General features: G+C 38.9%; 1 protein-coding gene across 2 annotated transcripts in view; it reads left to right on the top strand.

Moving 5' to 3' along the window:
- Nucleotides 1–12,862, top strand: part of LETM1 (leucine zipper and EF-hand containing transmembrane protein 1) — a 60,299-nt gene that overhangs the window by 22,662 nt on the left and 24,775 nt on the right. For both annotated transcript variants that reach the window (XM_074992330.1, XM_074992329.1), the window contains exons 4-6: nucleotides 1,459–1,602; nucleotides 7,449–7,586; nucleotides 12,415–12,618. In XM_074992330.1, coding sequence (XP_074848431.1) covers nucleotides 1,459–1,602; nucleotides 7,449–7,586; nucleotides 12,415–12,618 — 486 coding nt within the window. The remainder of the gene's footprint in view (nucleotides 1–1,458; nucleotides 1,603–7,448; nucleotides 7,587–12,414; nucleotides 12,619–12,862) is intronic.

The raw sequence follows: 12,862 nt of genomic DNA, 5'->3' as shown, positions 1-12,862 counted from the left end.
ATTAATCTTCCATTTTTGGAATAAATAAATCATGGTCTGCAGGTGCAAGAGGGAATCAAAACTTTCAAATTTGAATGTTTTAAAGGTTTGTGGTTTCTGAATAAAAACAGCCTAGTTGAAGAGTTGCTGCCCACATTTGCTTCCAAAAAAGATCCTAAAACTGAAATTACAGTTGCCCAAGGAGAAATTTTGCCAGTATAGCTATAATGGTATAATGTACCAGCAAAGCACACCTAGCATGGATGCAGATTATAGTAGCAAAAATGCATTTTAACTCCTCTCCTCCATCCTCAGTGAAACAGCCAATAAAGGCAAAAGCATAGCTTTCTCAGTGTCTGCTCTGGGGACTTCTGCTAACACAGCTGCTTTGGTTGCAGATCATACTGTGTCACACCACTGACCAGCACAGCTATGGTAATCTTTAATTGTAAAATTGGAAACTGAGCTTTGTTGCCAACTACCTGGATTGCTTGCACCAAAAGTGGCAATTATTTTTCATCAAGGTCCATATTTCTTATTCAAAGTATAATTAAGGTACAGAGTCCAGAGAAACACTTGTCAGACCACAGTAATGAGTAAAGACAAATTTCATGGATTCTGATGGTCTGGATTTGGCCTGCAAGAATACCTGTTGACTACCCCACTATAACTATTACAGGCCTTTCAACATAAGGGCTAAAGCAAAAGCTTTCACTCACTTATGAAATTTACAGGCATGTAGCTGGTATACAAAGCACTTGATTATGGCTGGGTCTACACTTGTGTTAGGTTCGAGCTTCTGGGGTGCTGTTTCATGCATGCACAAAATGGCATGTTCTGGGGTCAGTGTTGACACCAGAACTCCTTGCAAGCCGCAGAGACGAATATCGACAGAATAATCCCACGAGACAGAATAATCCTTGCAAGCCACAGAGACGAATATCGACGGCTGCAAAATTGATTTTTTTGGTACCTAATTGGTGTACTTGTAATTGCATCGCAGCCATCGGTATTCAAGATAAGTGTAGACCCAGCCAAAGTGGATTATGTAGTGCTCTGTGAAGAATAAGTTAGAGGGATATTCTCTTTTCAGGTAGTTCAAGGTTCAGTTGTGAAGGCATCTGCCTAATTTGAAGGATTACACTTCATTTCCTTCCACTACAGAAAACCGTGATTCTTTTGGAACAGTTGTGCACATTACGATAAAATAGATATTATAATGAAGTGAGGTGATGAAAATGTCATGGTTTTTTGCTTACTCAGTCTTCAGTAGCTGATGCACATAAGGGGAAAATGGAGAGCAGAAATATAAGTGATTTAAAAAGGGAAGTTTAAGTTGCTTTGAGGACCAACAAATCACCATTTCCTGTGTTCAGGTGCTTTCTAGGCTTTACGTGACATATATTTGAGTCCTATTGAAAGAGGTTTCTTGTGTAATATTTTGTTCTTGTCTATTGATGCCTTTAATTTTTCTTCCAGTTCCTTCGGATATGTGCTGATGTTTTTCGCCTGGTCCCTTTCCTAGTTTTCATTGTGGTTCCGTTCATGGAGTTTTTGCTCCCAGTAGCCCTTAAGCTGTTCCCTAATATGCTTCCTTCAACATTTGAGACGACATCAAAGAAGGTAACTGCAGCAAAGATGGGGAATCAGTCAAATATTTAACAAGAACTGAATTATATTTTAAATTTTAACTTGCTTTGTGTTGAAACTTTATTAGCAAAAGCTGTGTTTTGGTTCTTGACAGAAGGGTCCTAACATTTTCCTGGATTACAAAATGGTTTTAGTAATTTATTCTTATTACAGCTGGCTGGGATATTCTTAGCATCCTACTAGCCAGAATGATTTAAAAATTCTAACATAGTTCTAGCAAAAGTGCTTAGTGCCTTAGATGTTAGATTTGGATTTCACTATTTATATAAAAAAAAAAAAATGTGTGAATTTGGTAAAATAGTATTCCCAGACAAACCTATTTAAAGATCTAGGTGAACTTGAGAATCAGAATCAGTAATACAGGGATGAAAATTCTTGTTTTTTATTAAGTATCCATGAGAAAAACAGGAAATCAAGATTAAAATTGAACTTGAAAGAAACTGCAGCCTTCAGTGGTATGGAAAGTGGGGAGGGATAGCTCAGTGGTTTGAGAATTGTCCTGCTAAATCCAGGATTGTGAGTTCAATACTTGAGGGGGCTATTTAGGGATCTGGGGCAAATAAATTAAGAAAAAAAACTTTCAGGATGGTGTAAATCCTGCAAGTGCAGGGGACTGGACTCAATGACCTCTGAAGGTTCCTTCCAGCTCTGTGAGCTGCATATAGGACACTCAGCTCCTCTTCTGTGTGCCTGCATGATGCTAAAGGAGAGAGATGCATCTTTCCATTTTAGTCAGCACATGACATTAAAATCAGTATTGATGGAAAGCTCTATTAACACTAAGGAATAGGGCCCTTATGTAACTAGCATATGGAGAGCAGAGTAGATTAGTGCATTCCACTGAATTAAACCTTAGTCTTATTAAATTCAGGCTCTGAATTATGCATACAACTTACATTAAATCTCTCAATTTTAATGCCAGGAAGAGCTCTTTATGATCTAGTCTGACCTCCTGCACAATCAAGGTCAAAGGACTTCCCTGAACTAATTACTATTTCAGGCCTAATAGCTGTTGTAGTTGAACTAAAACTTACCTTTTTTTAGAAAAACATCCAAACTTCATTTAAAAATTTCCAATGATTCAAGAATCCACCCTTTGGGATGGTGTTACAGTGGGTAATCAATCTTACTACAGTAAACCCTTGGTTTTTTTTTTTTGTGTTTTTTGTTGTTTTTTTAATGGACTCCAATTTAGCGCACTTTGGGGAATAACAGACAAAAACCCATTGTTTCTGAAGTCAACTCAGGTCTAAAATCCTCAACCCCCCGCTCCCCCCCCCCAAAAAAAAAAAAAAACCTAAGAAAAAACAAAAAACCACAAAAGTTAAGGGACTTACCACTGCTGAGACCTGGAGGAACCTGCACTATCATGCCCTCCTCTCACCAGGGGTGAGGTGCCTATGGTGGCTGATAGCACTGACATATGTTCCCCACACCTGGTGGGAGGACCATGTGGTAGTTGCAGCTCCTCCAGGCCACGCAGTGGCCTCTCCAGCCATGCACAGCAAGGTTCCTCTAGCATCAGGGCACCTCCAGCTGCATGGCAGACTCCAGCAGCTGTGGTCGGATGAGTCCCCAGCATGCTTTTTTGGCAGGGGTTGAGGTGGGGTGGTGGGACTGGGGCTGGGGAAGCCTGGCAGGCGGGTGGGTAGTAAACCCTTGTTTTTAATGGACATTCTGGTTTAATGGACACCACTCTCCCCCTTAGTGGGGTTCACTGTTTTTAGTTTTTCTTATTTCTAACTGTAATGTTTCTAGCTGGTACATCTTGCTATACCTTTTTCAGTTAAAAGGAAGAGCCTTCTGTCAGATTCTGTTCCTGTCATGGCTTCTTCCCCACTCTGGCAAGATAAATGCAGAACCAGCAAAAGTACCTCCAAAACCTTATCTACCAGGTTTTGGTGTAAACTTCCCCCCCAAAAATCCTAAAAACCTTAGATTTTGGGGATAAAATTCGGTGCCACCACCCAAGTAATAATAAGGAAACCAAGGAGAGGCTACTTGGAAAATCTTAGCCACAAAAGTAAAAACCAGGATGCAAACATTAACCAATACCAGGTTAATAAAAAGAAAAAGAAACTTTTATTATTACAACAGTATTTGTGTTGCAAGCCTTATGACTAGATGGAAGAGTCACAAAGTAAAACACATGGGGAGTCTCAACCATGGGCCTAGAACTTGGTTACAAGGAGAGTAAAAGAACATCTCTAAAAAGTACACAGACATCAGACCCTACTTCCCAAACCATAAAACAATAAAGCCTAACGGACTTATCTAAACTTTACCCTACTTACAGAAGATTGGGGGGGCCTGTTCTTGGAGGGAGATATTCTGTCTCCCCCTTCCTCATGGCTGGAAAGAAGAAGCACCAGAGAACAGAAGAGGGAGGAGCCAAAATTCAATTCTTACCTACATTCCTATAGGCCAACCCCACCTGGCTAAGGAGGTTAACCCTTTTACTCCAAGGCTGCGGGCTAACCCTCATGATTATGGCAGTTCCCCATGTAGTTACTTAGAATCATAGAACTGGAAGGAACTTTGAGGTAATTTAAGTCCAGTCCCCTGCATTCATGGCAAGGCGAAGCACCATCTCTAGACTATCTCAGACAGGTGATGTCTGTCTAGCTCTTAAATCTCTAAGGATCCCTACATACTTCAATCCAGTGTTTAACCACCCTGAAAGGAAGTTTTTCCTAATGTTCAAACTAAACTTTCCTTACTTCAATTTAAATACATTGCTTCTTGTCTTATCCTCAGTGGTTAAGAGAATAATTTTTCTCCCCCCTCCTTGTAACAATCTTTTAGGTACTTGAAAGCTGTTATCACACACCTCCAGTCTTCTCTTTTCCAGACTAAACAAACAGAATTTTTATTCTTCTCTCATAGGTCATGCTTTAATCATTTCAGTTGGTTTGCTTTGGGCCTCCTCCAATTTGTCCACGTTTCCTGCAATGTGGCACCCAGAACTGGACACAGTACTTCAGTTGAGGCCTAATCGGCATGAAGTAGAATGGAAGAGTGCATTCTCATGTCTTGCTTACCACACACCTGTTAACAAACCCTGGAAGGATATTTGGGGTTTTTTGCAAAAGTGTTTGCAACAGTTGATTCATATTTAACTTGTGGCCCATTGTGACCCCCTAGGTCTCTTTCCAGAGGCATTCTTTTGCACTTTTATATGTGTGCAACTCCATTGTTCCTTCCTAAACAGTTTTCATTTGTCCTTATTGAATTTCATCCTGTTTACCTCAGACTTTCTCCAGTATGTTAAGTTCATTTTAAATTTTCATCCTGTTCTCCAAAACGCTTTCGACCTCTCCCAGCTTTGCCTCATCTGCAAACTTTGTAAGCTTATAACTTCAGTTGTGGCAAAGTCACTCCTTAACCTTCTTTTTGTGCTCAACAGATTGAGCATTTTAACTTTCTCACTATGAGGTATGTCTTGTACTCCTGTAATCATTCTAATGGCTCCCCTCTGAATCCTGACCAATTTTTCCAACATCCTTTTTGAGTTGAAGGCACCAGAACTGGATGCCATGCTGCTGTTCTATTAGCTCTGAATACAGAGGTGAAATAATTTTCCTACTCAGTTTTCACCACTTTTTTCATGAGAGGATCACATTAATCCTTTTGGCCATAGCACTGCAGTGGGAGCTAAAAATTCAGCTGATTTGTCTGTGGCCCTCAAGTCTCTTTCAAAGTCACTGCTTTCCAGTGATCCTATAAATATAACCTGTGTTCTTTTGTTCCTGCATGTATGACATTATTTTTGACCATATTAAAATATTTATTGATAGCTTGCGCTCAGCTGTCAAATGATATAGATAGGCCTGTCTCAGTGATGTCTTCTTTATTTACAGTTCTATTAATCTTTGTCATCTGCAAACTTTATCACTAATTTTTCTGTTTTTCCTGTAATTTATCATGTAGTTTTTTCCCTAAGTCTTTGATAAAAATACTAAGTTTCATAAGGCCAAAAAGATCCTTTGAGGTCCCACTTGAAACTTACCATCTTAGATCCTGACAGTTACATTTGGAGACTTGTCAGCCGGTTTTTAATCTATTCAATGTGTGCCATGTTAACTTTTTATATTATTCTAGTTTCTTAATGAAAAGGGTTATGTAGTACAAAATCAAATGCTTTACGAAAGGGAGCCTATGTATCTTACATCAACAGTACTATCTATCTTTATCAACCAAACTTGATGTCTTTCTTTGAAATTACACGTTAGTTTAACATTCCCAATTTCCATTAACACATGTTGATTGGTATTATATTACAGACTCTTATTAATAAAGAATTGGAAGCATTAGCCATTCCAGTATTTTCTCTGGGATTACTGAGAGGCCTATCATTAATGGTGTAATCTCTTTTACCTCTTTACAAATATTAACAGAAGGTTAACTTTCTTTGACGTTCTCTGGAACTTTTCCAGTTTTCCAAAATTTATTAAAAGTCAAGATTTTCATTGGCTAGCTCTTTTAAAAGTTTTGGGTGCAATTTTTGTGGACCTGCGTATTTTAAAAATATGTAACTGTAATGGGAGTTGTTTAACATCTCCCCCCATCATCTGGTGTGTAATAGAAAGTATTTACTCATACAGTGAGGATGTATTATCTGGCCTTTTCTGAACTACAGAACAGAGTATTTATGAATCACTTCTGCCTTTTTTGCATCATTAATGGAAAATCTACAAGTTCCATTTAGTAATGGACCAATACTATTTTGGGGCTCATTTTTAATCTCTGATTCTCTTAAACATAAAACCACACAACAAAGATCCCCAGTTTATAGTCCCCTAATTCCAACCCCCCGCCCTCTCCTCAGTTCTTTTTGAGTCTGTCAGTCTGTTGGATCATTTGCTGCTTTTATCCATTTCCTAAAAATTTTAGCTTCTGATTTATATTGATTGATATGAACATTTCCTTTATTCCATTTGTTTTCTTTTTATAACTGTGTATTGTGTTGTTCCATTTAGCTAAGCTAGTTTCCTTTAATCATTGCAGTCTTCTTTCTCACTTGGGAGATTAGAAGCCCAAAAATCTTCGATCAGATATTTTTAAATGTATTCCAATTATCAGTTACGTTTTCCTGTTCAAATTCTTTCTCCCAGTTGATCTGACTCATAATTCTCAGCTTTGTGAAATTGTTGTGGAAGAACCATGTATGCATTTTACTGGTTGGGACTGTACATTTGCTTTGTGCAAACGGAATTAATCAAGTTAGGAGCACTTTTGCTTAAACAATCACTGACTGACTTCTAGTTCTTTGGTCAATTCCTCTTTATCTGTCAAGGTCAGGTCTAATATAAAATTTGAATTCCCCTGTAATGTATGCAACCCCGTTTGAGTTTGGAAGTGGTTGTCTGTAACTTTTAGATATTCCAAGGACATTTTAGTATTGGCAGCCTGTGATCTCCATCCAGTTTGTCCATCAGATCCCCTGTATAACAAACGCTCAGTGAGCTGGTTATGCTTTTCACTACTTTAATTTGGACACGAGACATCAACTAGTACTCAATCTTGTGATTGTCTGCTAGACCATCAGTCCATAATATTCAAGACAATTGACTTCCTAGTTAATGACTCGTAAACAGGTAATGCCATTTTTGACAGTGTGCAACTCTCCCTCTCCCTTTTGCCTATTTAGTCCATCCTAAATAGGTTTTAGATAGAAAAACAAATGGCAAGTGATCAGTTGCTGCATTATGACATCCAACATACTCCGATACAGAAAAACCTCTGGGGCAAGAGAGGAATCTCAGTGGATGCAATTCTGAAAAGAATATTTTAAAATAATATACTCTTGTTTTTTATAGGAGGAGAGATTGAAGAAGGAATTGAGAGTGAAACTTGAAGTGGCTAAATTTCTTCAGGACACTATTGAGGAGATGGCCTTGAAAAACAAAGCAGCCAAAGGAAATGTTACTAAGGATTTTTCTACCTTCTTTCAAAAGGTAAAAATATAACCTTGTACTCTGTTCGCATACAAAGTAAACAGCTTGATAGCTGTATCTTACTAAGCAATAGAGGATGATGAAGAAGAAAACTAAGCATAATCTGTTGCTTATAGCATGGTCATCTGTGTTTATGTTGGATTTAATTGAATAGCATGGAATAGATGCTGAACAAAAGGATGTGCAGAAGTTTTCCTCTTCTGATTACAATTTATTGTGCTGAGAGCTCTCTTTAGGTATTGCACATGGCACTTTCTCCTTATCCAATGCTTTTACGTTTGAATTCTTAAAAACAATATAATTCTTCTGTGTCATTCAGTCCCTCTTAATGAGTCTCATTCTTATGTTGAATATACAGTAGAATCCATGTACAAAATACGGTGGCTAGCATTGTGACATGGAATATGAAAAGTGAGAGTAAATTACCTGGCTAGGAATTACTTAAATGTATCCAGATAAACTTTCAAAGCTTGAGGTACAGACCCTATTGGCTTTTACCAGCTTACTTAGTTGTAATTTATGCTAGAAAAGATATGCCGTTTTAAGCAGTGCTTTGCCAATATAACTTATGCCAATTCCATGAACAATATAGACTTTACTAGCAAAAGCTTCCCTGGCTGCCGCCCCCCCCCCCCCCACCCCAGCATAAGGGCTTACACTGTTTTTGCTGGTAGCAGTGTTGTAAAAGATCACGCCCTTGATTGATCCAGTAATTACTATAGGAAGACCTGGGTTTTAGAGTACACTGTTAAAGCAAATGGTCCCAAGTCCCAGGCTTACTGAACCAGCCTTCCGTTCCATTATACCCGCTAAATTATGCGATCACAGCTGCCTCTACTGTTATCCAACTATCCTGCCTGTCATTTGTCTATTTATTCACCTAGTGCGTATTACCTAAACTGTAAGCTATTGGGATAGGGACTGTCTTAGTGTTATTTATTTGACAGGTGCCAAACACAAAGGGGATGAAATACTTGCTTGGGGTTTCTCAGCTCTGTCACAATAGAAACTAATAAATGATAAACGTATTAGCAAATCCAGGGACTTGGGCAATACAGGACAAGACCATTTGCTCTAAGAGTGTATTCTAAAACTAATCATTGAAATACCCATGAGCTTAGAAGAATTCTCGCTTTGCATATTAGGGTGCAAGGGGGATACTTAATCATTCTGTGTCTTCCGAACTGTCATGGTGCACCAGAAGGCTGAGTGCAGAACTGGTTTGCATCCCTGAACTGTATGCTAGTGCCCACTTCCTCAGTGATTTAAGGAAACATATGCACTTTTATCTCACCAGTGTTAGCATTTTCATGTACAATATTGATTTATAGAAGGACTAATGGGGAAAGGGGAACATTATTAAAGTAATTTAGTGAGGTGCTAGAAGAAGATTTAAAAAAAGCAAAGGGGTATTTTAGATTAGTTCTTTAAAGTTTAAACTTCAATACTTTTCTCCTCCTGTTGGTATTCTAATTAAAATTAATGACAGTGCTTTGCTCATGCACACATGCCTATACTAATGGAACATTCAACTTGTGATGGAAAGCAGGCATATGGAACTTAATATTTTAAGGATAAAACAGTGATACTCGCAGTTATGTGACTCAGAAGCCAAATTTGTAGCTAGTATTAACTGAAAAAGCTGTGTGACTACTGTGTGCCCTGTGCAGCACCCACCATGCTCTCACACAGTAATAACATATACCTATAAATATAACCAAATACTCCAAAATGTTCAAGTAAATTTTGAATACAACAAAAACCAAATTTAGCTAACTCGTTGCACGCTGCAGACAAAGCATGAAGTCTGTCTTTTTGTTGACTTCTACTTAACTCAGAGGCTCAGCGAACAGTTCAGAGAAAAGCAGTCTTTGTAAAGATGCCACAGCTTGCAATGATTTGTCACTGCTAAACAAGCATTCAGACCTCAAGCCACAGAAGACTAGCAGTCAGGCACATGCAACAATGGGCTCTGCACACATTATTCAGAATACATCTGTTCTTCTTGTATCTCATCCAGCGGATCTGCAAAGCATCCATGGAAATATATATATCTACATAAAGTGCTTCCAATTACTGACGATTTTTAAAAATCGTCACATACTTACACTATTTAGAGTTTGGTTTAAAGGGCCAGCAAATGAAGTCACAACTTTTTTTAAAATTAGCTGTTGTCTGTGCTGATGGAGGGAGCACTGAAAAAGCCACAAGCTATGAATTGAACAGCCACATGTGGCTCGCAAGCTGAGTATACTGGGGTAAAATATGTTATATCTCTGGGCACTGGCTTCTTTCAGTTATCCAGGCTGAGAGAAATGCAAAACATTAGAATCAAAAGAATTTAACAGTACTTATGGAATTTGTAGCCTAGCATGTTTCAACAGCGTCTTTCAGACTAGTAGTATTTTGAGCCCTGGTTGTGAGTGAAAGAGTAAACATGCAGTTGTAAAAGATGGGGGGCTGGAGGGAGGTTGCTGGCTTCAAGAAGCATAGAAGCTATGTTCTGAGAAAACTCATCTCCTCTATCATACTAATTTTGGGAGTGGGTATATGTGCATGCAGCCATTTCTTCTGGGATTCTGTTTAGGTGTACCATGGTTCATCACCTCTGGGAAGCAGGTTTATGTTAAATTTGTAGATTCTTTATCTGGAAGCAGAGCTGTCCAGTCTATAGAACTAACTGGGGTGGCCTCCCCAGCCTTGTACTTTTGGGGGCCCTGCAACAGCTGTCCCCGCCATCCTAGGATCCATCCATTTTTTTTTTTGGGGGGGGGGGGGGTTATCAGGGCAAAGCATGGTGGCAGCAACAGCAGGGGGTTGCCTGCCCTTGCTTTCCCCATTTCCCCCTCACACTCCAATTCCGTATCGCCACTTACAAGGCTCTTATAACCAAATACAATTATGTGAACTACAGTAGAACATCAGAGTTATGCGCACCTTGGGAATGGAGCTTACCCATGATGCTGAAATATTTGTAACTCTCAACAAAGTACAGTTCAGGCTCCGGATCCAGCAGCAGACACTCCAGGGTAGGCCTTAGTATCCCAAACCTGCCTCAGCTGCAGGAGCTTCTGTGCAGACACTTTTTCCCAGATAGGGGTAGGTGGGTGGCTGTGAAACAGTGCATCCTCCTCCAGGATGGGATGGAGTAAAAACAGCACAGACCCCAGTGCTACTCCTTTACTGCTGGCTCCAGCTGCCTCGGGCTAGCAACCCCAATGTCTTCACCTCTTAGCTGTAAGTGGCTGCAGCCAGGTGAGAGTGGAGTTGAGTACAGGCAGCCCAGGTATGCCTACGTTTAAGTATTTGTTGTTGGGTTTTTGTCTCTGCTGCTGCCTGATTACGTCCAGTTTCACGTAGCATCCAGTTTACCACTCTGTTGGTAACTCTGGTGCTCATATTTGAGGTTTTACTGTATTCTAAAAAACAGGAATTCTAGCAACATCTGTCTGATCGGTTGATATGAAGAAGCAATTCCGGGCATTTGTGTCTGAAGGACGCCTTCTGACCTATGTGGCACTTCAATGGTCCCTCAGTTCTGTAGACATGAATATATTTGCCCTTCCAGAGAATTGCCACATACCCAATCGTAAGCAAAACCGAGGGCATAGGTCACAGGTCTCCTGGGAGACACTGCCCGTATTACATGGGATGTTCCACTACTGTATGCCTTTTCCTTTTTGTTCATCAAGGTACTTCATAAAATACAAGTGGCATGAGCCAAGTCATCCTTATAGTCTAAAACAACTAATGGAAGAGCCCCATCATCAAGAATTACTCATATTCAGCCTTAGGTGCTTTGATGGAGTGACAAAGGTTCTAAATAATATTGAACCATTAATCCTAACATTCCTTGAATTTGGTGTCAGTGGTAGATGATGCATAATTTTTAAATTTTAAAAAAGGACACCTAACATGAGAAGGAATATTCCAATGTGACGTGTTCTTGAGGCATGTTTTAAAATAAAAAGTTGAGAAATCCTCATTTCTCTGAACAATTATTCCAGTTTCTGATTTAAATTACTTTCTGCTACGATTAGGCATTTCGTTAATAATTTTAAATGTGTAGCTAATCATTTAATAGTGCCTGTTCATCCAGAAGGATTGGAAGTGGTTTTTAAATTATTGCTCATGTACAGAAATGATGTCACTCAAAAGTACAGACTCTTCTGCTGTAGAACATGGTAACAGTATATAGCAATATTACACAATAGGTAAGGATGGGAAGTGAAATACAGTATCATAGTCATTTGCAACTTTAAGAATTTAAATTACTCAAATTAACATTTGACAAAAAAAATTGGAGATGAGAACGTATCTGTTGCAAAAAAAAATGCTGTCTCATCTTTAATAATTACAGATGTTTATTATATCTTCAAAATCACAGCACTCCTTAGCATTCTTTTATATGGCTGCCTACATAATCAAAGAGAGGAGTAGTTATCACCGCTTCCTGTAGCACATGGATTTTTCTTGCACTTGTGCAAGTCCTGAGCAGCTTAGTTCATGAGCTCTGTTTAGTTCATTCTTCACTCCCTCCAGATGGTATAGCACAGTAAAACCAGCAAGGTGCTTATTCTTGGATAATCAGCACTGTACTTTATCAGAAAATGTACTTGTATACCAGCCCATCCAGATGACACAGCGCTGACTGTTATTTTGAAAGCCTTTCATTTGCACTGAAAGACAAAGCATCCTGACTCTGAATATGGAATGTGATAATACTGAAAATAATCAGAACTGGAACAAAGTATTTCAGTTAAGAACTATACAGTACTTATTAAAATATCCGTGTAACTTGCTTTGTGGTAATTTTTTTGATTCTTAGATTCGAGAAACTGGTGAAAGACCTAGTAATGAGGAGATCTTGCGGTTCTCTAAATTGTTTGAGGATGAGCTTACACTGGACAATCTAACTAGGCCTCAGCTGGTGGCTCTCTGTAAATTGTTGGAACTTCAGTCAATTGGGACAAATAACTTTCTGCGCTTCCAGCTGATCATGAGGTTGAGGTCCGTTAAAGCAGATGACAAAGTAAGTAACCTTAAATGTGGTGTGATGAAAAATAAATGCTTCATCTGTTCCATTTCTGTAATTAAGTTTGGCAGAACTTGATATTTATTTTTTATACTTTTTATAGATATCCGTTTTATTTTAAACTTTTCTTTTTTTTGTGGAAACTGTGGAGAAGGCAGACAGTGATTATTTAATGACTGAGTGATGAGACAAAAAAACATAGGTTTGAGTCCACTGAAACACAAAAAGTCAGCATCGTGAG

This window comes from Carettochelys insculpta, chromosome 4, assembly GCF_033958435.1.
Source record: "Carettochelys insculpta isolate YL-2023 chromosome 4, ASM3395843v1, whole genome shotgun sequence".
NCBI lineage: Eukaryota > Metazoa > Chordata > Testudines > Carettochelyidae > Carettochelys > Carettochelys insculpta.
This window is presented reverse-complemented; position numbering and strand designations above follow the sequence as displayed.